Here is a 24,882-nt window from a genome sequence, read left to right on the forward strand (position 1 = left end):
TAAATGACTTAATGTTCTCCTAATCTCAGACGCGAGGCCATAAATTGGCGGCCAGAGCTGCTAAATGTGCAGCAGCTCATCTCTTCGTGGTCACAGATTCGTGACCTCATGAGAAACGTTTTACTGTGATTCACTGATGGTCCTGGTTCTCCTTCATGTCGGCCATGTTCTGTACTGACTGATGTTTTAGTTGAGGTTCTTTTGGATTAATCCCGGTGTTCCTGCTCCCATCTCCCCGGACCTACAGGATCACTCCAGGTGAGCATGTATGAGAAGAGCTGCGCCGTCCCCTCCCAGTGTGGCGTGAGCGGCCAGAAATACGCCTCCGGCCTCTACTTTAACTACACCAACGTGTGCTGCGACACAGACCTGTGCAACGGCGCCGGGTCCATCACGGCCGTCGGCCGGGGCCGCGTGGCCCTCTGGCTGCTGGCCGCTCTGGTTCTGCTGCTGGCCTGACCCTCGGGGGCCTCAGCCCCTCTCTGCCATCAGTGTTGAAGAGCCCAGATCCACGTTCTCCTGCTGGAGAATCGTCCTAGTCGAGGTGTCGACGTCTTACAGGATAAATTTACGTCACATGATCAGCAGCCAACAACTCTTCTGTGTACTAGCGTTACCATTTCCATGACCGTGTCGCTCCGTTCATTTTGGATTAAATAGGAACGTCTCAGCGGGTTTCCTGTAATTCCCAGGGTCAAGCTACAGCTGAGATCATTGGGTTGTCTTCATGCGACACAAACATTGGAATAAAAGTAGCATTTTAAGAACCAGATCGTGTTTGATGGTCCCTGTTTTTACAAACAACCCCTTTAGATGAGAGTCCGTGTAAAAAAGACCACAACACACATCATTATTGCTTTAATCCAAAGAACAATTCATCAGCAGATAATAAAAAAGAAAGAGAAATCAACTGCTGGTTGGCTGATAAAGTTAAAGTCTCAGTACAAAATTGTAATTTGGGCTCAGTTTAAATGGCACTTGGGGTTCCTTTTTCTATTTTAGTCCGTTAACGGTGGCGCCAGATGTTGCCAATGATCCGATTTTAAAACCATCTTGTAAAATCTTCATGGTAACATGTTCAGTCAAAGGGATTCAATGGTATCACATCTCCAGGCTCCCTGTTGGAGCCCAAACTCTAAGGCGGAGTCATCTGACGTCACAGGGGATGTGAGAGAACAGGCCTTTCCACACCTTCGAGGGGGATTCTTTACCGGCATGAGTTTGCAGTGACGAGCCCCCAGTTACTTGCATACGCGCTGCGTATTGTTCAGTAATCTTTCACGGCTGCTGACGGAGCACAGAAACAGGAAGCTGGTGTCTATTGAAGCCATTTCCTGTCTCTGCAACTGTAAACCTGCATCTCAAAAGCAGGACCTTTTCTTGAGGCCAAGCGGAAGCGCCCCCTTCCTCCATGGGACACAATAAGAACAACTGAAGATAAATGGAGGGTTTCTGCAGTCCAGCACCCTCTAAGATTTAAAAGAACCCTTTTCCTTCTTTTATCCATAACTGATGACGGCAGCTGAGCGGGAGCACAAAAGCTTTGATGCTACTAGTAGGCGGCTTTTGCCCTGAAACTCCCACAAGTAAACGCAGGACAGGAAATGCAGGTTGATGAGAGTGAATTTAGAGCCCTTTCAAATTAGCAACCACGGCTAAAGTACATAACTTGAGAAAGTAAAGGGCGCAGAGCGAGCGTGTACGACCAAATCAGGGGGTAGGGGTAGGTGAGGTCAGGGGTAGGGGTAGGTGAGGTCAGGGGTGGGGGTAGGTGAGGTCAGGGGTAGGGGTAGGTGAGGTCAGGGGTAGGGGTAGGTGAGGTCAGGGGTAGGGGTAGGGGTAGGTGAGGTCAGGGGTAGGGGTAGGTGAGGTCAGGGGTTAGAGGTAGGTGAGGTCAGGGTAGGGGTAGGTGAGGTCAGGGGTAGGGGTAGGGGTAGGTGAGGTCAGGGTAGGGGTAGGGTAGGTGAGGTCAGGGGTAGGGTAGGTGAGGTCAGGGGTTAGAGGTAGGTGAGGGTCAGGGGTAGGGGTAGGTGAGGTCAGGGGTAGGGGTAGGGTAGGTGAGGTCAGGGGTAGGGGTAGGGGTAGGTGAGGTCAGGGGTAGGGGTAGGTGAGGTCAGGGGTTAGAGGTAGGTGAGGTCAGGGGTAGGGGTAGGGGTAGGTGAGGTCAGGGGGTAGAGGTAGGTGAGGTCAGGGGTAGGGGTAGGTGAGGTCAGGGGTAGGGGTAGGGGTAGGTGAGGTCAGGGGTAGGGGTAGGTGAGGTCAGGGGTAGGGGTAGGGGTAGGTGAGGTCAGGGGTTAGAGGTAGGTGAGGTCAGGGGTTAGGGGTAGGGGTAGGTGAGGTCAGGGGTTAGGGGTAGGTGAGGTCAGGGGTAGGGGTAGGTGAGGTCAGGGGTTAGGGGTAGGTGAGGTCAGGGGTAGGGGTAGGTGTGGTCAGGGGTTAGGGGTAGGTGAGGTCAGGGGTTAGGGGTAGGGGTAGGTGAGGTCAGGGGTAGGGGTAGGGGTAGGTGAGGTCAGGGATAGGGGTAGGTGTGGTCAGGGGTTAGGGGTAGGTGAGGTCAGGGGTTAGGGGATCCAATCAAAAGGCCAATCATCCCTCTAAGGGGGAACACCACCAAAACCATTCAAGCCAACCAGCAGTATAACGTGATACCAGTGAATTATATTTTACTGAGGCATGGAATAAATGTGATGTGAACAAAAAGAATTGGAGAAAAGGAGATGAAACATGTAGCTTGCAGAGTGTTTAGCTTTCTGCTCTGCTGCTGTGTTCAGGCTCTTGTATTCTGCTGTCGTCCTACTTGAGAGCTTTAGCAACAGACGAGTAGGCAATGTGGATCTCCTCATCCACGGGGCAGGTGGAGGAGAACTCCTCCCTGGCATACGCAGCATTCAGGTACCTCCAAAGGTTTGTTAGAGACTGAGGGATGTTAAAGCTGCGGTACTTTAAACACACCACCTGGGGAGCAGGAGAAAGAGCAAGGAGAAAACCTTCAGCACCACTGGGCTTGACCCTAACCCTAGCCTTAACCCTAGCCCTAACCCTAGCCCTAACCCTAGCCTTAACCCTAACCCTAGCCTTAACCCTAGCCCTAACCCTAGCCTTAACCCTAGCCCTAACCCTAGCCTTAACCCTAGCCCTAACCCTAGCCTTAACCCTAGCCCTAGCCCTAGCATTAACCCTAGCCCTAACCCTAGCCTTAACCCTAGCCCTAGCCTTAACTCTAGCCCTAACCCTAGCCTTAACCCTAGCCCTAACCCTAGCCTTAACCCTGACCCTAGCCTTAACCCTAGCCCTGACCCTAGCCTTAACCCTAACCCTGACCCTAGCCTTAACCCTAGCCCTGACCCTAGCCCTAACCCTAGCCTTAACCCTAACCCTGACCCTAGCCTTAACCCTAACCCTAGCCTAACCCTAACCCTAGCCTTAACCCTAGCCCTAACCCTAGCCTTAACCCTAGCCTTAACCCTAGCCCTAACCCTAGCCTTAACCCTAGCCCTAGCCTTAACTCTAGCCCTAACCCTAGCCTTAACCCTAGCCCTAACCCTAGCCTTAACCCTAGCCCTAGCCTTAACTCTAGCCCTAGCCTTAACTCTAGCCCTAACCCTAGCCTTAACCCTAGCCCTAACCCTAGCCTTAACCCTAACCCTAGCCTTAACCCTAGCCCTGACCCTAGCCCTAACCCTAGCCTTAACCCTGACCCTAGCCTTAACCCTAGCCCTGACCCTAGCCTTAACCCTAACCCTGACCCTAGCCTTAACCCTAGCCCTGACCCTAGCCCTAACCCTAGCCTTAACCCTAACCCTGACCCTAGCCTTAACCCTAGCCCTAACCCTAGCCTTAACCCTAGCCCTAACCCTAGCCTTAACCCTAGCCCTGACCCTAGCCTTAACCCTGACCCTAACCCTAACCCTAGCCCTGACCCTAGCCCTAACCCTAGCCTTAACCCTAGCCCTAGCCTTAACCCTAGCCCTAACCCTAGCCTTAACCCTAGCCCTAACCCTAGCCTTAACCCTAGCCCTAACCCTAGCCCTGACCCTAGCCTTAACCCTGACCCTAGCCCTAGCCCTGACCCTTCAGCACCACTGGGCTCTAGAACCTTTGTTTCCCAGCAGGCTGCCCATCTTAAAGCTTAAAGATTACCTTCACAATGTGCAGCTTAGGCAGCAGGTTGCAGTCGGCGAGAGTGAGCTCCTGGCCGTCCAGGAAGGGACGAGCGGAGGAAATGATATCGTCGGAGCTATTCTGGTCGACCTCGTCAGGAAGCGGGGTACCAAGGTAGTCGTCCAGCTTCTTCAGCGCCTTCAGCAGACCTTTCTCTAAAGCTGAACACAATTAATTACTCATTTACAATTATAAAGACACATTTCTCCTACATGCAAATGTTTGGGCACCGATACATGTCAAGTTCATAGGAAAGATTAAACAAGTAGAAAAGAAATGGATCACCAAAGGGCATAAAAATAAATATGAAAAGCCGCTTAAAGTTGGTTAACTTTAACCCAGCAGTCAGCCAACCATCAGCAGCCCTGGGTTCCTCTTAGCGGTTAGCTAGCTCTCTGGAGGCTAAGAGATGTGCTCGTAGGATTCTCTAGGCAAACAAGTCAGAACCCCTGTTTGACTTGGTCCTGGGGACGGTGCACACTCATAAATTTCAGTTTGCTTTTATTTATGGAGCATCAGTTACAATCAAAACTCTCTGCAGGCACTTGACATGAAGCCAGAGCCTAACACCATCTAGGAAAAGCCCCCGTGCACCATGGAAACAGGTCCTATGGTCCAACGAGGTTAAAACAGAACTCTTGGCTATGATGAGCCAAAGATTATGACAAAGGTATGTTTGAAGAACAAGAGACGCAGAGGTTCGGGAATAAAACCCTCATGTGCCTGTTGAGAACGGGGAAGGATCAGGGGACTGATGGAGGGAAGAACGGAGTGCACCGGGGTGCTCAGGACGCTGAAGGCTTCACGTGGCCCCCACAGTCCCCTGCTGGGCACCGAGGGCCGTTAGCTGCTATCTACACAGGGTGCCGTAACATTTCTGGCAGCTTATTTGAACATGTAAAAGGTCCCATCAGCAGGTACATCATGAACTCGAATCCACCAGAACAGAATAAGCTCATTTGGTGACGACTGATCTCAGACAGTGAGATAAAACATTCGATCCACCTACTTTCATTGGTCTGGGGGTTGGAGTTCTTGATATATGCAGAGAATTTGGAGAAGACGTCCACGCCAGCTGTATTGGACTCTGGATTCCGAGCAGCCAGTCGAGGATACCTGGAAATGTCAAAGGCTTGTTTGGTGAGGAAAGAGTGTAAGACCAGCCCCAAATAACAAGAAACAGACTTTATATTGATCTCGTTAGTTTAAAGGATTAAAAAATATATATAATGACTTTGGAGGGCAGAGTTTTTCCTCCAGGAACTCCTCGATTTTGTTGGTGTCTGTTTTCACTTCGCTTCCACAAAGCAGGAAGGGAGGCTGAGCACCCGGCGCCAGGTCCTTCAGGATCTCTGGCTTCCTAGAAACACAACCCAAAACCAATCAGGCGAGAAATGAAACATATCAAAGGTGTCCCGGGCCGCTGTGTCACTGCATGGCATGCCGTGCCAACAGAAACCCGCAGCACAGGCGGTCACATGGTGCTCACCTCTTCATGTCGACCGTGGTGACGTCAAAGGTCACTCCTTTCAGCCACAACACCATGAACAAGCGCTGGGAGAAGGGACAGTTGCCGATGCTCTGACCATCACTCCCTGCCTGGGAGGGTAGAAAACATGCCCTTGTTTTATTCTTCTAGGGTTTCTTTGACCTGAAGCTGCTAACTGGTGCAGACAGAAGTCACTATGGTGCCGATCCTCCAGTCCAAAGAAAGAACTGGAGGATCGGCTGCAGCGCGGCTCTCAATAGAGGTGAAAGTGGATTTGGGGCCACGTTCACACAGCTTTGAATAGATTATGTCGACTTCTCCCACATTGGTGTCTGCGTCTCCATTTAATTTGCATAAACATTTAAATAAACCTGTGGACGAATGAAGAGACTGGAGTTTACGGCATCTTTGATTTCTGGTTGATTGGTGGGCTAAAAGGACCAATTTACTAAATCTGATTCTTACAGGTGCTTTGTAGGAATTGACCATATAGCTTTAAAATATTCTGGTATGGCCACAGGGAGCCATATTTCTTATGTTCTCTCCCTCTATATGTTTAGTTGAAGGGTTAGGTCTCTAATCTTCAGCAAAATAAGGTCTTATCTACAGTCAGTAACCAGTCTGACGGAGCCTCTCTGACCTGATGGTTATCTGAAAACAAGGTTTAGAGAAGTTACAAGAGCATCTTTCACCCACGATACAGGAAAAGGTGGAGCGGCCGTTCACAGAGGAACCATTATGAAAACCCCGGCAGAGAAAGCTGCTTCATTTCTGCAGGTTATTTTAGGACCAGCCAAATGAGATTAACCTGACTGGCCAATATACTAAACATAGATTAAAGTCACTAGTTCATCATCTCAACGTGCATTAGATTAGATTATCTTCTTTATGTCTGATGACTCCGCGCTTTTAGTCTCGTACCATCAATTCAGACACGTTTGGAGTTTGTTCTAAATTCTTATTCATGAATTTAGAACAAACCCTTAGTTTTCTAGGAGTCATGGAACCGGAAAAAGTAAAGTTCTCGCGCGCACACGCACGCACAACACACACGCAAATGTGTCACAAAATGTCGCATCCTGTCCCGCGTTCTTTCTGGACGTTCTCGTCAAGTTGCTCACCTTCACAAAAAGTTCGATTTTGGGCTGAGTCGCGTCGCTCATCTTCACCTGTTGCTGTCGGGCCCTTTATTGGCGCTAGAAAAGAGCCAAAACATGCGAGAATTGGTGAGGGAAAGTTCCAAGTGGCGCCTTCGAACGCTCGCTTTCGACTCCGGAGCCGAAAAAGCAGCTCCGCGACGGGCGGAGGCGAGAGCCCGGAGAGGGAAACGGCGCTGAGCGGTTCTACCGACCTGGCGTGGTTACGGGCGGTTACGGCGTCTGCTCGTTCTCCCTCCCGGTCCTGGTGTCCCTCACACGGCAGCAGCTACACTCAGCACCGCTCCCCCATTTCCTGCTGCGGCACCACGCGAAAAAAGCCGAGCGAGCTGGCAGAGAGTCGCTGTGGGACCGAACACGGGCTGGCGGGAGGAAGGGCTGCCGCCCCCGGGGGCACGGAGCCTGCGAATACCATAAAATACAGAGCAACTCGCAATAAGCAAAACTAGAATCTTGCTCAAAGGTGTTGGTACACTTTACAATCTGGGGTGAAACGTTCCTGCAAAGTTTATTGTAAATACGCCATCACGCCCTCTCCGTGTCATGTCACGTTTAGCCGCCAAACACTCACTTTAGCCGCCAAACACTCACTTTAGCCTTTTGGTGAACTACAAGATCATTTAGCTTCTCTTTCTGTTGCCCAGGAGAAGCAAATGTTAAGGTTTCTGTTGAATATCTGCTTTAAGTTATTTATTTTCTCACTTTTCATATCAAACAAGAAAATCTTTCCTCACATAAATTGTCCACCTCGTTATTGAGGTTTGTGTGAATATTTTAGTGTGAGACTGAGTGTAAAGGAACCTTTTATTCACTTCAGGGACCATTTGGGCTTTGGTTCCAGGAGAGAACCCTAACAGCCGCCATGGTAGCAGGTGGGGACCAGGTTAGTAGCAGGCTGGGACCAGGTTAGTAGCAGGCTGGGACGAGGTTAGTAGCAGGTTAGTAGCAGGCTGGGACCAGGTTAGTAGCAGGTTAGAGCTTGAGAGCAGATTAGTAGCAGGTTGATATCAAGTTGGTAGCTGAGAAGAGTTGCAGATTTTCATGAATAACTTCTCAACATGCAATGTTGGGGTGTGACGTTACTTGTAATGTGACTGTTGACCACTAGATGTCACTAAATGACCAGGGGTCGGCAACCCGCGGCTCTTTGGCGCCGCCCTAGTGGCTCCCAAGAGCTTTTTAAAAATATGAAAATGGAAAAAGATGGTGTGAATATATATTTTTTAATATAATTTCTGTAGGAGGAAAAACATGACAAGCGTTTTCCAATGCTGTAAACATGTTTACAATAAATATTTAATTTCAACATCTCATTATAATGGAAGTTAAACTTAAAGCGCCATCGTACAGCAGCTGGTCACGTGGTGCCTCATTCTCTCCAGGATGCTGCAGGGAAAATAAACATTTCATCATGAATGCTCATTATGTATTTGTAGCCTACTAATCATTTTGATAGTAGGCTAATGTAGCTAATATAGACACTTACAGCATGTGTTGCCTTCATAATAAGCCCTATATAAGGCTTCCAATCTTTTGCGGCTCCAGACAGATTTGTTTTTTGGTTCAATATGGCTCTTTCAACATTTTGGGTTGCTAACCCCTGCTCTAATCCTTTTTTTAACCAGTAAATGACATCTCACTTTATATCATTTTGACTCGTCTCTTAAAATCTGTTGCTTTCCTTGTTGTGATTAAGCTGGTGACAGGTGGCATGTGGGGAAAGTACTAATGTGCTGTAAAGTGTGAACAACACGGGTTTGTCAGACCTGAGAGTCATATGATTTAGTTAGAATAAAAGTTGTTTCTGTAATATAAGTGTCAGTTAAACAGCATATTAAGGTTAACAGATGCAACTGTGTCTGAGTGCTCTGAACCTTGTTCTGATCCCTAAATATGGTGACAACAGAGGGATACCCTGTCCCCCCACCTGGCTGGACATTTAGAACTGAATTCTACAAATTCAGTTCTAAATGTCACTTTTACCCACAAGTATGTACCTACTTAGAATATGAATTAAATAAACTACATTTACACCAGCTTTTCATTCACCAATGACTTTCTGCCAACAGCAGTGCAGCGAAATGGCTAATCGTGTATGCTAGGACAAAAAGTTAAATATATGGCTTCTTATTTATCTACCCGTTCCCAAAAAGGACGATGCAAAAGAAAATCAGTGTTAAGGAGCTGGGACCCAACAACCCTGAACTTGCCACCACCAGTGGTGGGTAGACAGAGGAGTGGCCAAGGCACACCTGAACACACCTGTCCATCCCTCCTACTCCAGAAACACAAACAGACCTCCCCCTCCCTGTCTCTCCCCCCCTCCCTGTCTCTGTCTCTGTCTCTCCCCCTCTCTCTCAATGTCTCTCCCTCTCTCTGTCTCTCTCTCTGTCTCTCTCCCCTCCCTCTCTCTGTCTCTCCCCCTCCCTCTCTCTGTCTCTCTCTCTGTCTCTCTCCCTCCCTCTCTCTGTCTCTCCCCCTCCCTCTCTCTGTCTCTCCCTCTCTCTCCCCCTCCCTCTCTCTGTCTCTCTCTCTCCCCCTCCCTCTCTCTGTCTCTCCCTCTCTCTGTCTCTCCCCCTCCCCCTCTCTCCCCCTCCTCCCTCTCTCCCTGTCTCTCCCTCTCTCTGTCTCTCTCCCTCCCTCTCTCTGTCTCTCCCCCTCCCTCTCTCTCTCTCTCCCCCTACATCTCTCTCCCCCCCTCTCTCTCTGTCTCTCCCTCTCCCTGTCTCTCCCTTTCTCTGTCTCTCCCCCTCCCTCTCTCTGTCTCTCTCTCTCCCCCTACATCTCTCTGTCTCTCCCCCTCCCTCTCTCTGTCTCTCCCTCTCCTCTCTCCCCTCCCTCTCTCTGTCTCTCCCTCTCTCTGTCTCTCCCCCTCCCCCCCTCTCTCCCCCTCCCTCTCCCTGTCTCTCCCTCTCTCTGTCTCTCCCCCTCCCTCTCTCTGTCTCTCCCTCTCTCTCCCCCCCTCTCTCTCTGTCTCTCCCTCTCCCTGTCTCTCCCTTTCTCTGTCTCTCCCCCTCCCTCTCTCTGTCTCTCTCTCTCCCCCTACATCTCTCTCCCCCTCTCTCTCTCTGTCTCTCCCTCTCTCTGTCTCTCCCTGTCTCTGTCTCTCCCCGTCTCTCCCTTTCTCCCCCTCCCTCTGACACACACGCTCAAATGCTCACTCAGTGTCACACACACTCACACACACACACACACTCATGCACACACACACATACTCAGTCACACACTCAATCACACACTCAATCACACTCACACACACACACACACACACATACTCAGTCACACACACACACACACACTATTGATGATACCATGGCTGTGAAGTTCTCTCATGCTCCTTTGTCATAATTCTCTTATGCAACTGGAAATGGTCCATTTGCTTTATCTGTGAAACTGCTGAATTTGAGAGGAGATTAGAGTAAATCATTGTTGGTTTGTAGTCATTTTCATTGTTAAATTGTAAGCAACATAAACCCAAATGAGCAACCATTGCAATCTGAAAGCACAACACATTTCACAGGTGACGTGGTGGTGCTGCAGTGGCCTCCACAGCCATCAGACCTCAGTCCAACAGAGCACCTTTGGGATGTGGTGGAACAGGAGATTCACATCAAACAACAAATCTGCAACTTGATCATCATGTCAATATGGACTAAAATCTTTGAGGAATGTTTCCAACACCTTGTTGTAAGTGAATTTAAGGCATTCTGACTGTAAAAGCGGGTCCAACCTTGTATTTGCAAGCTGTAGCCCATAAAGTGGCCAGTGAGTGTAGTTTACAGTAGTTTACAGGTCCCAGACATGCCTGGTTTATCCTGTTTATGAGAAACACTTCGGAAACACATTTGCAACAGAGAAATGTGCTGTAATTCTTTATTTGCATAGATATCAGGAAAATTTTGCGTAAAACCCTTCATATTTTCACATTCTTTTTTGTTTAAATTAACAAAGACCCCACACACAGAATATAATCAGAGATAATCAGATTACTGCACAGGCATTTCAAGGCATGGAGAGAGGAAAAAGGTAGAGTTAAAGTACACTACATGGTAGAAAGCTCTACGTCATGACCCACAGAGACGTCAGGGTGCCGAAACACAGAGTCACAATCAGAGGCAGCTGGAGGGAGCTGGCGCCGTTGCATAGGTCTGTATTACAGCACTTGACACTGACGTTATAGTCGAAACCAAGAATGGAACCACTTGAGCTCCCACAGACGAACGAGTTCACGCATCCCCCGGTTTCCAAGGAGAGCGATGCCGTTGCATTTGCGGTTGTGATGTCTGAAGACAAAAATATCTCAGTAAATAAAACATTTACAATGACCATAATCTGAACTTTGGTGTCAATTCTCAACTGAAAAGGTGTCTTTCAATATGTTGAAAGCAATAGAAATATGCTCGCTCAGCCCATGTGTATATTCTAAATATCCAAAATGTTTAGTGAATTTGTGTTGATGGATGTTTCTGTTCCTGCCTTATCATGATGGAGAAATTATCCAATTATTGGCTACAGTGAATCTGACATCAAGCATGTTGAGTGCGTTAACTTACTTGCTTGTGCATTGAAGCAGCTGGAGGTCCGATTATCACATGTGACATTACCTTCATTCGAACAAGTGCCCGAACTTCCAAATACACAAAGGTTGCAGGTCAAACATTGCGCTGCATAAAAGAGAGACATAAAAACCGTTTGTGACTTGCCCAGCAACATAGCATACACATTACTTTATGGTGCAATAGCTACAAGGAAACTGGGCTGAGTAGTTTTGCCCTTACAGAAACCTCGATGTTTAGAGTTAGATGCACTCCTCTATCAAAGTTTCTCTTGACTTTATTTCATTGATTTTTGGTCTCAGGCGATTGTGTTGGACCAGCTTTGTGTCCTCTTCATGGTTCTGGAGATGACTAATGTAAATGGGGATGTTCAATATTTAATTTTTTCCCGATATTGTCCACTTCTTAATTTCCAATATGGATACATATGGGGTTTCCCCCTGCTAAAAACCAAATGACGAGCATCAATATCTTGTGTTGCATTAACACAACATTATGCACACTTTCCACAATCCAAGTATGCACTGATGTGGTAAGATAAACATAAATATCTCCAAAACGATACATCACATCTAAAATTTTGAGTGAGAGAAGTACAGTAGCTGAAGAGTTTGATGTAAAATATGAGCAGATTGTGTAAAAGTTGCATCATTACAAAAGTAAATCTGATAACAATAATTTCCGATATTACATTTTACTGCCAATGTTGACTAATAATACCAGTAGGTCGATAATATTGGTCATCTGTAAAGGTAAAACAACATAACGTACATTGATGAGGACATGATCCTTTACAAAGATATTTATAACAATCAATTATAAATATACCAAAATACATTATACATACCTCTAAAAATTTCCATTTAAACAAAATCTCGGATTTTTGACATATTTTTTTTGGTCGCTCATTTTCCATTCAAAAATGCATTTTTAACTTACCTGCAACAATGACTCCCAGAAAAATGATTGCTCTGCAAAGGAAACTCATCGTTGTCGGTCTCAATGGAGATGAGGTGCTTGTGAAAAGCTGGGGGATGACAGGCCGCTATTTATCAGATACAAACCTTATACAAAACAGGTTCTACTAGTTCCGTTTTCGATTCCTGGAGGTGGAAGTGCTTACAAGAAATGGCTGTAAAAATTCCTGCTATTTCACACACACACACACACACACACACACACACACACACACACACACTAAAATCTTGGTGGCATGGAGAGAAGTCAGCCTTCTAACACAACTAAGTATGGATGACATCAAGCTGTATGCCAAGAACGAGCGTGACATCGACTCTCTGATTAACCTCACTAGGATCTACAGCAAGGACATCGGGATGTCATTCGGACTAGATGAATGTGGGCGGATGATATCTAGAAGAGGAAAGGGGATCGCAACTGATGGGGTTGAACTACCTGAAGGGTACAGCTACAGCAGGGTACAGCAGGACAGCTACAAATACCTGGGAATCCCGCAGGCAAATGGTAACCATGAGGAGGCAACTAGTAACCACGAGGAGGCAGCTAGTAACCACGAGGAGGCAGCTAGTAACCATGAGGAGGCACCTAGTAACCATGAGGAGGCAACTAGTAACCACGAGGAGGCACCTAGTAACCATGAGGAGGCAACTAGTAACCACGAGGAGGCACCTAGTAACCATGAGGAGGCAGCTAGTAACCATGAGGAGGCAGCTAGGAGGTCAGCCACAGCCAAATACCTACAGAGGTTAAGACAGGTCCTGAAATGTCAGCTGGATGGTAAGCACAAGATCCAGGCCCTAAACACCTACGCCCTGCCAGTAATCAGATACCCTGCTGGCATAATACCCTGGCCACTGGAAGAGATACAAGCCACTGACATCAAGACCAGGAAGCGCTTCACCATGCACGAGGGTTTCACCCTAAGTCCAGTGTCCTGAGGCTGAACACGAAGCGAAAGGAAGGGGCCGAGGACTAGTAATGGTTAGGGTTAGTGTCTGAACTACTGTCCAAGAGGAAACAACAAGCCTCCGAGAATACATCAAGAAGATGGCCCCCACTGACCCACTGCTGAGTGAATGCCCCAGGCAACAAAAGTCCACCAAGGAGGAGGAACCTGAGGGGTTATCATGGAAGGATCAGCCCCTGCATGGAATGGACCACCGACAAATTGAGGAAGTGGCTGATATCCAGAAAACCTACCAGGAGCTGGAAAAGGCCGGACTGAAAGAGAGCACAGAGGCTCTACTCAAGGCTGCACAAGAACTGGCCCTGAGCACCAGAGCAATAGAGGCCAGGGTCCACCAGACCAGACCAGACCAGGCCAGACCAGACCCCAGGTGGAGGCTGTGTGGAGACGCCCCTGAGACAGTCCAGCATGTCACAGCAGGGTGCAAGATGTTAGCAGGAAAGCATACATGGAGCGGCTTAACCAGGTGGCTGGCATAGTGGACAGGAACATCTGAGTATGGACTAGAGGCCCCAGGGTCCAGGTGGAGAAAAGTGCTGGAGAACAAGCAGGACAAGATCCTGTGGGACTTCCAGATCCAGACTGACAAGATGGTGGTGGCCAACCAGCCTGACATAGTGGTGGTAGATAAACACCAGGAGACAGTGGTGGTGATGGATGTAGCAATCCCGAGTGATAGCAACATCAGGAAGAAGGAACAGCAGAAGCTGGAGAAGTACCGAGGACTGAAGGAGGAGATAGAGAGAATGTGGGGCATGAATGCACCAGTGGTCCCAGTAGTGATGGGGACACTAGGGGCAGTAACCCACAAGCTGAGCAGATGCTCCAGCAGATACCAGGAACCACATCAGAGATCTGTCCAGAAGAGCGCAGTCCTAGGAACAGCTAAGATCCTGGGCAGAACCCTCAGACTAACAGTCCAACAGGTCGGCCAAGTTCACGGTCCAACAGGTCGGCCAAGTTCACGGACATCGCGACACTCTTCTTACCATTGTAGATGCCTGCAGTTGAACATCAGAGAGGGCGGCGATTACATCAGTTCCCTTTGTCTTCGAGCACACTGTTGTGCAAAAAATAATAATATATTGTCATTTCCAATTCACATGTAGGTGTGATTTAAACAAGAATAGAAATAATAAAATAAATAGATGCAGCTCACTGAGAAGTGCCGCTATTTGAGCTCATTTTACAACAAGCCTGCGGGCGACTCGCGAGGTCCTTACGGACCTTATACACATTTACCCACTGTTAAAAAAATAAAGGGAACACTAAAATAACATACTAGATAGAGTAAATACTTGATTCTTTATATAGTTGAATGTGCTCACAACAAAATCATAATAATTATCAATGGAAATCCAATTTATCGACCCATGGAGGTCTGGTTTTGGAACTTTGATGTCATATCCGTAGAACAAGTCACAATTTGTGTGTGGCCTCCACGTGCCTGTATGACCCCCTACAACGCCTGCATGCTCCTGATGAGGTGGCGGGGGTCTTCAGTGGTCCTCTGTTGTTCTGCCCTGGGGAGGGACTGTGGTTGTCCACTGGCTGGTTGGCCCTTACGTCTTGGCGTAGTGGGGTTACAGTGTCCTGGTCTGACTAACCGGTACACCAAGTTACAGACTTAAACGTGCACACATTACACACAGGCACACGTTCTTAGCACACAAGCGATCTTAATGACAAACTGTGGCTGCAGTGTCACACTTGTGAAAGGTTCACAGGGGGCTGAAGGCAGATTTGGTTGATTGTGGCTGCTTGGTTTCAGTGCTGAAGTGGCTCTTATTACCATCATCACTGATGTTCACAAGTCTCAGTGCAAAGGGGCATGAATGCACGTGTCTCTGGAGCCACTGGGGCAGATGTGTGTGTACAATGACCTTATACACATGTATTAATACGTATGAATGGATGTGTGTGTATGTGTGGCCGATCCATACCTATGGCTTTTTTTGACACTTCAACGTCTTCATAGCTCTGCTTGGTAAACTCCCAGCTTATCTTAAGTTGGGCTCGTGCCACGTTCAGAAAACACAATTTTATTTGTCGTTCACACTGCGAGTATGAAACTACACACACCCTAAACACACCCTGCAGCCTGATCATCACTTGTTGCCAAGAGTGAGAGAAGCCCGACAGGATCGGACTAAACAGCTCTAACCCGCCCCTGACCCAACAGACCCTTAAGACTGTCGTGGCCAATTGTGGGATGTGATTGCACAACAGGCATCTTTACTCCTTGTGGAGTGAAATAATCACCAACCTACAATCTGATGTCTGGGGTGCTTCAAGACCACAATCTGTGACCACAACAAGAACAGACTGGTGTTTCAGATGTTTGGGGGGTTTCCTAGTGAGAGATGTCCTACAAAGCGAGACAGCACACGTTGTCCTGCCTCCCCAACCTGTGTCCTTGCTCTTGGTGACCACAGGATGATGGGGCAGGCGGTGGTCAGTGTCGTACTTGTTGTGAGGTCACTCACTGGTAGAAGACACTATGGTTGAAATAGCAACCGTTGTGAACAACAAAAATCGTCCAATCAAGGCTGACGGCTGGATTTAAAGACTCAACTTGGGCTTTAAGACTGATCTGTCTATTATGCTCAGAGGAGAGCTGGGGCACAGGTTGGGGTCTTGGTCTGATCCTCACACGACTGCAGTTCACCAGGGCCATGGAGCGACCAGCAGCCTTAAGCGATGTCGCGAAGGAAGAACGCGATTGTTTTTCTTTAAATGTTCAGTTGTGTGCCATGTTGTCAGGCCGGATTTCAACAGGACTTCCTGGTTTAGCAGAGGTGAAGAAGAAGAAGAATTCTCTTATCTTTTTTCAATTCTCTCATTTGAATGTAAAGTTCCTTCCACTTGTTCTGCATTTATTTGACTCTTGAGGGCAGTGACGTTGGTAGGTAAACACACATCATCCCCTAAATGGGAACTACAGTGGCTCCACCCTGTTCCACCCTGTTCCATCCGTATGGACGTCTGAACCTTTGTGATTAGCGGCATCATGTCGTCTGGGTGCAGCACCACTGACTCAGTCTGGGTGGATCTCTGCTTAATTTGACGGTGTTGAATCATGAAAAGAAGGTGTGGTGAAGACAATCAGCTGATTCAGGCACACAAGTGACAGATTACTCTTTAAAACTAGTTTAACTAAAACTCATCAAATGTTAAACAAATCTAGTAAATAAATCTGAACAAATAAGGACAGAATTGATTGACAGACAAATCTTTGATTAATCACACACGTCAAAGTTTAGAGTAATTTCTTTAGAGTAACAAGTCACAGTATAAGGTTATACCCAATCCACTTTTTTTATAAAGCACATTTAAAAAAACCAAAAGATTTTGAAAGTGTTTCACAAGGTAAACTAAAAAAACAAATAAAAGCAGATAAAAACACTATCTAAAATCTAAAAATACCCCCACAGTGGGTGGTAGGAGTGTCAGGTAGAAGTTCCTAATCAGGAAACTGCGGTTATCTCATAAAACATCACATTTGCACAATCACATCGATACTTCCTGTTCACATTCCTGCTCAAATCCGGAGCCAAAGCAGAAATTTATCTGGATTGCGAGGATCAAAAACAATCAAATTGAATCTGTTTAAATGGTGCTGTGAGAGCAACAGACAAATGAGCCCCAACTCTCCGGCTTGATGACGCCAACAGACTGAAATGGGCACTATTTTCTGAGCCAAAGTGCACCATTTGTGTGCTTTTTCCCTTCTCTCTCTCTTCTCCTTCTCTTCCCTCTCTGTTTTCTGTGTCTTCCGGACCTCCGGATCAACCGGTTTGTCTTGTTCCTGCAGCTTCGCTGCCGGCTCGCCTGTTCCACCCTCTGCTGAAGGCCAGGAGGAGACGGCAGATTAGACAGAACTCCTCCAGCCACCATTACTGCCAACTACAGGAAAAGTGTCCTGAGCAACTCCTGCACTTCAAAATCAAAACATACAGCGAATAAATGTAAAGCACCAAATAACAAGCAGCCATTGATCAAACAGACTGAGAAGGGTCAACAGTGGTCGTCGTTAGTTCCACCTTTACCAAAGAAGTTACACTACAGCAAACACACAAAGCAAATAGCACTAATCTTCTAATGTGGACAAATAAAGGCTGGGACAGCTGATATACTTTTACTTTATGACCGTCACAATGTCGTTGGCTCCGTTTCTAAATTGTGGAATTACGCTGCTCAAAACCTGATTTGGATTTTCAGATGTGCATCCTGAGTTCTGTCTCGGAATGAGAGGAACATTCCTGCTCTCTCAATTGAAACCTCCTGAAGCTGGAACCAAACCCTAAACCAGCTGTTCTGGTTCCTCCAGCATTCCCACAGTTCATCACTTGGGTTTCAGTGTGGTTCTTTAAAAAACCAAATGTCATGATGCAGTTATTTCTCTGCCTTGCTCAAGAGCACACAACACACTTTGGAGGCCAGCCTGAATTTAGTTTTAATTCTATCCACTTTTATTATCGAGAACACGATATAAAATTCAAGAGGACAGTTGATGCAAATTCCTTTTTTCATTTAATATTTTTTATTGTGTAGCAACAAGTTTTGAAGAAGGACAGTGTGAGTTAACAGGCACAGAAATGTCTCAGCAATCACAGATTTCAATCCTTTAACCATAAACTGGGTCAATTGTCCAGTGGAAAATATCATTTTAATGTGAAGTGTTGTGACTTTTAAACCCCTGAGATCTGGACGAGAGCAGCAGGAAGAATCCCTTCATGTTTCACATCATGCTTCCCCACACACAGGCCAAGAGGGCGGCGCCACTGATGCCAGCCAAGGTCACCTTGGTGGCCGGGGCGCCGCTGACTGTCACCGGGTTGCACTTGTCTGTGGAGCAGCAGTCCAGTTTGGTCTCGTAGGTGACCCCCAGGATGGTTCCGTTGGTGGTGGTGTTGCAGCCGGTCGGCTCTCTGCAGCCCTGCATGTTGAAGCCCACGGAGCTGGAGATGGATGGGAACGCTGGGGAGGAAAGACGGGAATTCACACGTGAGCTAGAAAAGGATGTTTGTGGAGCAAAGCCATGCAGATGGCGTGAGGTTGGTCCCATGTTGGGTGTGCTAGTGTGTAGCTGCCTGAGTGGAGGAGGCAGAGGGATTGAGCGGCCACCTACTCGCTTTTCCAGTGAAGCAAACGCTGGTATTGGTCGAGCACATCACTTCAGAATTGCTGAGGCAGAACCCTGCCAAGCCGTATTTGCACTGGTTGCACGTCAGCGAGTTGACTGAAAGAAAGGAAAAGGGGAACGTTAAAGGCAATATTCACTTTAGAGTCAGAAAATGAGCTGCCTCAGTTTAAAGGCTTTAATCAACTGTTTTATTCCTTCGTGACCTGACGAAAATGTTGAGTTTCAGATTTTAGCAAAAGGCTCTAAAAGCTAAATGAAGTGGAAAAGCTGTCAGACGTCTATTTGGGAGAATTTCCTTTGTCAGATCAAACACACATTTGTAAACGCTCCATTTACAGATGAGAAAATATCTCTGAATCTTACCTACGACCAACAATGCAACCGCGACGATGGTGGCACTCAGGATCTTTGCCATCTTGTGTTGCTGGACTCTTTGTCAGGTTCTGGATCCTCCAAGCAGGTGCTGAGATGCCGTGTGTTGGTCAGACTGAGCCAGTGGTCTGGAACAGCCCGACATTTATAGGAGACAAGTGAGGGGAGGGTTTTGCTGCTGCCTTTTGTCCCTGCGTTAGTGAAAATGTTCAGGAATGTGAATGTGAAGTGCGATGTCACTGAGGGAGATTTGGGTCCTTCCCCCCGTGTCGGGCTGCAAAACACTTTTATTTGAGCCTCAAAAGTTGCTTTAAACACCCAAAATTGTCAGATGTTTCAGGCTGGTGAATAAATGGCTGAAAGGCAGAGCAACGACTGATGTCCTCCTCTATTCTGAGCGGTTGTGTCAATATCTGGATATAAGCTCTGTCAGGAGAGGAGGAGCAGACACAGACAGCACACACACCTGCTGCTTAGGAAATCAGACGTGTTGAAATTTACAGACGGTCAAATTCAGGACCGGAGGGGGAGGTTTTCATCGACGGGAAAAGATGAATTTAAAAACACAAAAGGTGACTTGAGAATATATGAATATATGTCTATGGTTGGTTTGTTTGATGTTTTGTAGTGAACATTTATATAATTGTATCAGTCTCCATCTATAAAAAGCCTTGACTTCAAATTTCTAACAGAACTTTCCTCTTCCTGTCTTTTTATCCTCTTGAAAATGGTCAAAAGTGACGACATCGGTCTGTGTGTTTACGAGAATACCTGACGCTTGACTCAGCAGCCACCTGAGACTTCAAAGAGATCAAAGAGATGATTAACGCCGCTGTTCCAGACAAATGTCAGGATTGAAAATGTTCCCCTACTTGATAGAAACAGAAAAAAGACGTTTTCACCGGGGAAACTGCAGCTTGTACTGAAACTCAGCTGTGATTTGAGGGCAGAGCGGCGAGCATTGTGTTCCTGAGGCTCCACACCCTGATTCACCTGTTCAGGTGGCTGAAAACACCCCCAACAGCTTCTGTCTTCTGTAGCAGAATGATGTCAAAAGAAAAAAGGACTGAAACGACACAGAAGAACGTTTCCCTCGTTTCGTGTTTATTTCTCTTCATGTCAACGCGGCCAATTTATGGAAAACCCTTTTTCCCTTTTCCCTTTTTCCTTTTCCCTTTTTCCCTTTTCCCTTTTCCCTTTTTCCTTTTCCCTTTTTCCCTGTCTTATGGTTTTTCTTGGGTTTGACCCAAACAGCCTCAGGAGTCTCAAACTCATCTAATACTTGATTTATGGAGAAGACACCTTTAACCCATGGTCTCTAGATTCACCGTACATACGTTCAGCAGACATGCAGGAAGACGCCGTAAACACACGTTAACCAGCCAATTACAACATGAAAGAAACATGAATAAAACGTCAGAAAGCTTTAAAGTCGTCACAAAGGTCATAGATTAACGTCATTTTTGTGTTACGGAGTCGATGTGACTAAGCTTAAGTGTTTAATGACAGGAAAAAATACCAGAATCCACCTTTAAGATTGTAACAGATGTATTTGAACAATAAAGGCTGTGACCCAAAAGCAGCAGGACGGGTCGGCAGCCGGCTCAGACGGGCCTGAAGCGGAACGCCGGAGCTTCCCGCCCCCCGTGTGTTCCGGCACTGCGCCACCTCCTCTGTGGGCTTCACCCCAGGACCCGGGTCAGGAACAGAGCAGCGATGGTGGCCAAGGCCACGCCCACGCCGGACCCCCCGGGCAGCCCCGGGGCGCCGTTGCACAGGTCGGTGTTGCAGCACGTCTCGGTCATGGTGTAAACGGTGGAATTGGTGTTGCTGGGGGGGAAGTTCACGTTGACGGTCTTGTTGCACTTGGCCTCGGCCAGGCAGCCCTTCTTGATGATGTTCACGAAGCTCGCTGCAGGGGAGCGAGCACAGGACACGCCGCTGTAACACGCTGCACATCACGCCACGCATATTTCACACCACGCCGTGCGTTACCTGCCTCCCCGACCCCGCTGAAGCACCACTCGCCTGCGCCACAGGTGACTTTGGTGGTGTAGCACAGCGACCAGAAGCCCATATCGCATTTGTAGCACTGCAGGCCCTGACCTGGCGTGGAGGGGGAGAGGGCTCAGAGACGTTAGCACGGCACAAGATTCACATTTAAATTAACATTATATTAAAAGACAATCATCAAGAATGATTCCTGAACAGGTTGGACTAGAGGACGATGACCTTTTACAAGTGTAAGTTAAGATCTCTCCACAAGTTTCAGTCTTAACCATGAACACAGCAGTGCTGGGTTCATCCTGATTAACTAGTAATAGACTAGTTGTGAGGAATCTGTGGCGGCGTTTGACACAACGCTGCCAGCGACCGGATGTTTGCTGAGAAAACCTCGAGGAATTAATGTCAACATGACATCTGAGATTCAAGGGAGACTGAACACGCCTCTCACACAGGAACCAGCCCAGAATCCTGTTGCACTGGTCAGTGGTTTACGCCTTGTTAGTTGAGACAAAAGACATTTGCTCATCCTCATTCCTCATACACAACATTGTTTTAGATGTTGTTATGCAAACCACAAGGAAATAGTGACAATCCAGTCACGGGTTTAATGATGGGATGGTGCTCCGCTTGGCCTCTTATATGTTGTTTTGCTAAAGCTAGCCTGTTAGCTCTACATCTGCTGTATTCAGAGTCTTTAAACTCGTCTTTACAAGATGTGGTCAACAGGTTCAATGAACGTGGCATCTTAACACAACTCAAACTCCAGTGACCTAAACGAGCTCCAAAAATGGAGCTTTAGTGGTGAAAATGGAACCACGGGAGAAGGGTTAGAGAAGCACCAACAACAGTTAAAAAACAGTTAAAGTCAATGTAATGGCTCAAGTTCTACTGTGTGTGTGTGTGTGTGTGGGTGTGTGTGTGTGTGTGTGTGTGGGTGTGTGTGTGTGTGTGGGTGGGTGTGTGTGGGTGTGTGTGTGTGTGTGTGTGTGGGTGTGGGTGTGTGTGTGTGTGGGTGTGTGTGTGTGTGTGTGTGTGTGTGTGTGTGGGTGTGTGTGTGTGTGTGTGTGGGTGTGTGTGTGTGTGTGTGTGGGTGTGGGTGTGTGTGCATGTGTGTGTGTGTGTGTCCAAACTAAATCATAATATGTGATTCAGCCCTGTATTGGACCACAACTGGGCGTCGCACTCGCACACAGAACAAAAGCATCATCATGTGATCATGTGATCATGTGTCATGTGACACTGCTGCTGCCACACCCGTGAACATTCCCCATGTTTATGTGGTGAGTCGGGAGGACCAGGATCAGCCTTTGCTCCCCACATCTGGGGGCTCCTGGCACCTTGCTCAGGGGCCGCCACGTTGGTGTTCACTAGTTATTGATCACACAGGATCAATTATACTGTAATTAAGAGTTTAGCTCAGTTTCATGTGGCACGTTGCAAATAAATGTGATTTTAGAGAGTTAAAAATGAGATTTAAATACTCCAGAGAATCAGTGGAGAAGATTCTTCAGTTCTAACGGGTGTGAACGTCTTAACCACACAAATGACCACAAATGACCACAAATGACCAGTAAACCAGCACGTGACACTGGGAGTCGCGCCAGTTGGTCGGGAAGCGCTGAGCGTTGCTGCCCTCTAGTGTCGGTTCACCGCAGGTGCAGCCAAGCGGCAGAAGCGTGAGAACATTTTAATGGTGCAGATGTTGTCATGTTCACTCCAACAAGGTGCTTTTATCTAAACTAAAGACATTTACTGACACGTTTCACAGGTTACAAAAGGCCTCAACTCAATTACGCAACGTAGCGTAATCAAAATCATTGCTAATATTAATCTCATCAGACAAGTTCCCTGGAAAACTTCCTGCTATCCTTTTTTTTTCTTATGAAAAAGGGAGATTGAAAGAATGTTAGAGAATTTAGCAATTATTAATTAAAAATCCCCAATAAGAATTGGCTTGTCAGGCTTTGTCCTGCGGAGGTTGGTGACTAGATCACCTGTGTGATCTAGTCAGATCCCAACAAGATTCCTGTTCTTTGTGTACTTCAGCGTGTAATTATCGTCTGGAAAAACCTCAAAAACAAGAAGCCTGAAAGACTTTTCCTCTGTCGAGGTCACATTTGTCATCAACGACATCCTGGATATCGGTCAGAAGGGCGTGGGCCGAACCAGAGCCGCCTCGGTCACATAACAGAGGAAACGGGACAATAGTTCGGGGCTGTGTGTCCGGGCCCACTTTATGTTCCAGGCTGAGGAATTCCTGGAGCAGCTGGCAGGTTGAGACACGACTGAGCTTTTTAGGAACGTCTGCGAGGACCCGGACGGCCTCGCCCTAAACTGGGACTGGACCTGGGGGGCTGCTCGGATCAAAACCACCCTTTCAGCAAATAATTGGTGCAATCATGTCAAACAAAAGTCCATTAAAGGTTCATTATCGTAATGTATCAGATCACACTGCTGCATGAAGAATCCGCAGCCGCTAGATAAGTGTGAGAAACACCCCACCTTACGCACGCGCGCACGCACGCACGCAGTAAAAAAACAAAACAAACAAAAATCCCCAGATCGCAACCAGCAAAAGCTGCATTTACATTTATAAAAAGTAAAGGAGACAAGTGTGAATCCAAATGAAACTTGTTCGGTGAGTTTTGTGCCCGAAGGCTCCAGAAACAGGCAAAACGTCATAAAACGGGAGAAGTTGGGAGAAATGGGAGAAATGGGAGAAGATGCTATTTCAGAACAACAAAAGCATCTTTTCTGGATGTGACATTTATTCTAGACGCACATTTTATCGCCAACTCTTCCGAAGCAGCAATTTTTAAAAGTCCATTTCCAAATCCGTAAAAAACGGATCAAAGAGATCAAAGAAAACCCAAACTCACCGATGGCGCAGCAGAGTCCGACTGCGAGCAGGTAGAAGAGAGTTCTGTTCATCTTGATCTCGGCTGGAGGAACCTTCAGAGGAGACACATGAGCCCGTTAGAGGGACCAGCGGGCGTCGGCACTTATAATGACCCACCTCCCCCCACGGGAGGGGGGGCCTGTGGAGCCGCCACCTCCCGGGATTCCTCCCAGGTAAACCCGTTCAGTTCCAGCAGGGAGGGAAGTCAACGGTGGGAAGCAGAACCGAGCAGAACCGAGCAGAACCGAGCTGGGATCTGCGGGTTTGAGTCGATGGAAGGTAGCGGAAATGATGAATTTTGGTTCCTTCTTTCTAGCCGAGACGTTTACGTGTAATTTACACCCGGATCTCCGCCAGATCTCCGGATCTCCGCCAGATCTCCGGATCTCCGCCCCACAGGTACACCCACTAATACTCCCCTTAACTCGATTACCTGGAACGAGTTGGTCACGTCTGGTTGGGGATCACTGAGGCGCTTTGAGGGATCTGTCGTCTCCCTGTTTAAATGTTTGGACCAGTGACCCAGTAAAGGATCCGGAACGAAGCTTTATGCACAAAGTTGCTTTATGATCTAAGCTGAAAGCAGCTGGATCAGGATCATCCTGAAAACATTCCTGCAACCAACTGGTCCTTGATCCAGTATCGGTGGTCCGTGACTGGATCTGGTGACTTATTTTACTAACTTTATGCGTATAAATTCCTGAGGAACGTGCACAAATTCATCGTGCACCAGATCACCACCAGATCTCTGCCCCACAGATCTGACGTACAGCCACTAATGCCCCTTACCTGGGATACCGGATCAGTTGGTGAGAGTCTTGAGGTGGACGGATCTTTATGTTCTTGGAACGAGGTTGTTCAACTTTCAAACGTTTGGACCAGTAAAGCTGTAATAGTTGATATGAGGCAGCAGCAGTACAAGCATAAAGCTGCTTTATGATCAAAGCCCCTTGGAAGTGGGGCTTTGATCTTATGTTGAAAGTGGCCCCACCTCCCAACGATAAACAATCAAGCTTCTAGATGGAACCAGGAAGTTTCACCAAAGTGGAATCTTCTGCTCTTGGTCCCATTCTGACCGTGCCGTGTATAACGTGAGTGGTAATAACACGACGTATAACATGATGAGTGGTAATAACACGACGTATAACAT

General features: G+C 47.4%; 3 protein-coding genes across 7 annotated transcripts in view; 1 reads left to right on the forward strand and 2 right to left on the reverse strand.

Moving 5' to 3' along the window:
* Positions 1–772, forward strand: part of LOC115248144 (ly-6/neurotoxin-like protein 1) — a 3,497-nt gene extending 2,725 nt beyond the window's left edge. For all 3 annotated transcript variants that reach the window (XM_029831769.1, XM_029831767.1, XM_029831768.1), the window contains one exon: positions 248–772. In XM_029831769.1, coding sequence (XP_029687629.1) covers positions 248–459 — 212 coding nt within the window. In that variant the 3' untranslated portion in view covers positions 460–772. The remainder of the gene's footprint in view (positions 1–247) is intronic.
* Positions 773–2,638: 1,866 nt separating this feature from the next.
* LOC101063406 (chloride intracellular channel protein 4-like) lies at positions 2,639–7,302 on the reverse strand. 2 transcript variants are annotated; one of them, XM_011621207.2, is made up of 8 exons: positions 7,288–7,302; positions 7,002–7,209; positions 6,772–6,846; positions 5,651–5,760; positions 5,396–5,521; positions 5,171–5,277; positions 4,141–4,322; positions 2,639–2,955 (listed from the first exon to the last, which is right to left on the reverse strand). In XM_011621207.2, the coding sequence occupies exons 3-8, from the start codon at positions 6,811–6,813 to the stop codon at positions 2,794–2,796; spliced, it is 729 nt and encodes a 242-aa protein (XP_011619509.1). In that variant the 5' UTR covers positions 6,814–6,846; positions 7,002–7,209; positions 7,288–7,302; the 3' UTR covers positions 2,639–2,793. The 2 variants fall into 2 exon arrangements, with proteins under 2 accessions (XP_011619509.1, XP_003979662.1); XM_003979613.3 differs by having other exon boundaries at positions 7,002–7,292.
* Positions 7,303–20,312: 13,010 nt separating this feature from the next.
* LOC101074888 (sperm acrosome membrane-associated protein 4-like) lies at positions 20,313–24,606 on the reverse strand. Of its 2 annotated transcripts, none has more exons than XM_003976012.3 (4): positions 24,522–24,606; positions 23,713–23,785; positions 20,822–20,932; positions 20,313–20,738 (listed from the first exon to the last, which is right to left on the reverse strand). In XM_003976012.3, the coding sequence occupies exons 2-4, from the start codon at positions 23,762–23,764 to the stop codon at positions 20,509–20,511; spliced, it is 393 nt and encodes a 130-aa protein (XP_003976061.1). In that variant the 5' UTR covers positions 23,765–23,785; positions 24,522–24,606; the 3' UTR covers positions 20,313–20,508. The 2 variants fall into 2 exon arrangements, with proteins under 2 accessions (XP_003976061.1, XP_029687626.1); XM_029831766.1 differs by lacking the exon at positions 24,522–24,606 and adding an exon at positions 24,166–24,189.
* Between the last annotated feature and the right edge of the window lie 276 nt (positions 24,607–24,882).

The sequence above is a fragment of the Takifugu rubripes genome, unplaced genomic scaffold (genome assembly GCF_901000725.2).
Source record: "Takifugu rubripes unplaced genomic scaffold, fTakRub1.2, whole genome shotgun sequence".
In the NCBI taxonomy this organism is placed as follows: Eukaryota; Metazoa; Chordata; class Actinopteri; order Tetraodontiformes; family Tetraodontidae; genus Takifugu; species Takifugu rubripes.

What these genes read in the sequence shown, in the direction of transcription:
- LOC101063406 (XM_011621207.2), bottom strand. Translation starts at nt 6,813, where the DNA reads ATGAGCGACGCGACTCAGCCCAAAATCGAACTTTTTGTGAAG. An exon ending in CAACCCCCAGACCAATGAAA is followed by an intron (nt 4,323 to 5,170) that starts GTAGGTGGATCG and finishes AATTGTGTTCAG; the next exon opens with CTTTAGAGAAAGGTCTGCTG. An exon ending in CTAAGCTGCACATTGTGAAG is followed by an intron (nt 2,956 to 4,140) that starts GTAATCTTTAAG and finishes CCTGCTCCCCAG; the next exon opens with GTGGTGTGTTTAAAGTACCG.
- LOC101074888 (XM_003976012.3), bottom strand. Translation starts at nt 23,764, where the DNA reads ATGAACAGAACTCTCTTCTACCTGCTCGCAGTCGGACTCTGCTGCGCC. An exon ending in CGGACTCTGCTGCGCCATCG is followed by an intron (nt 20,933 to 23,712) that starts GTGAGTTTGGGT and finishes CCTCCACGCCAG; the next exon opens with GTCAGGGCCTGCAGTGCTAC. An exon ending in CAGCGGGGTCGGGGAGGCAG is followed by an intron (nt 20,739 to 20,821) that starts GTAACGCACGGC and finishes GCTCCCCTGCAG; the next exon opens with CGAGCTTCGTGAACATCATC.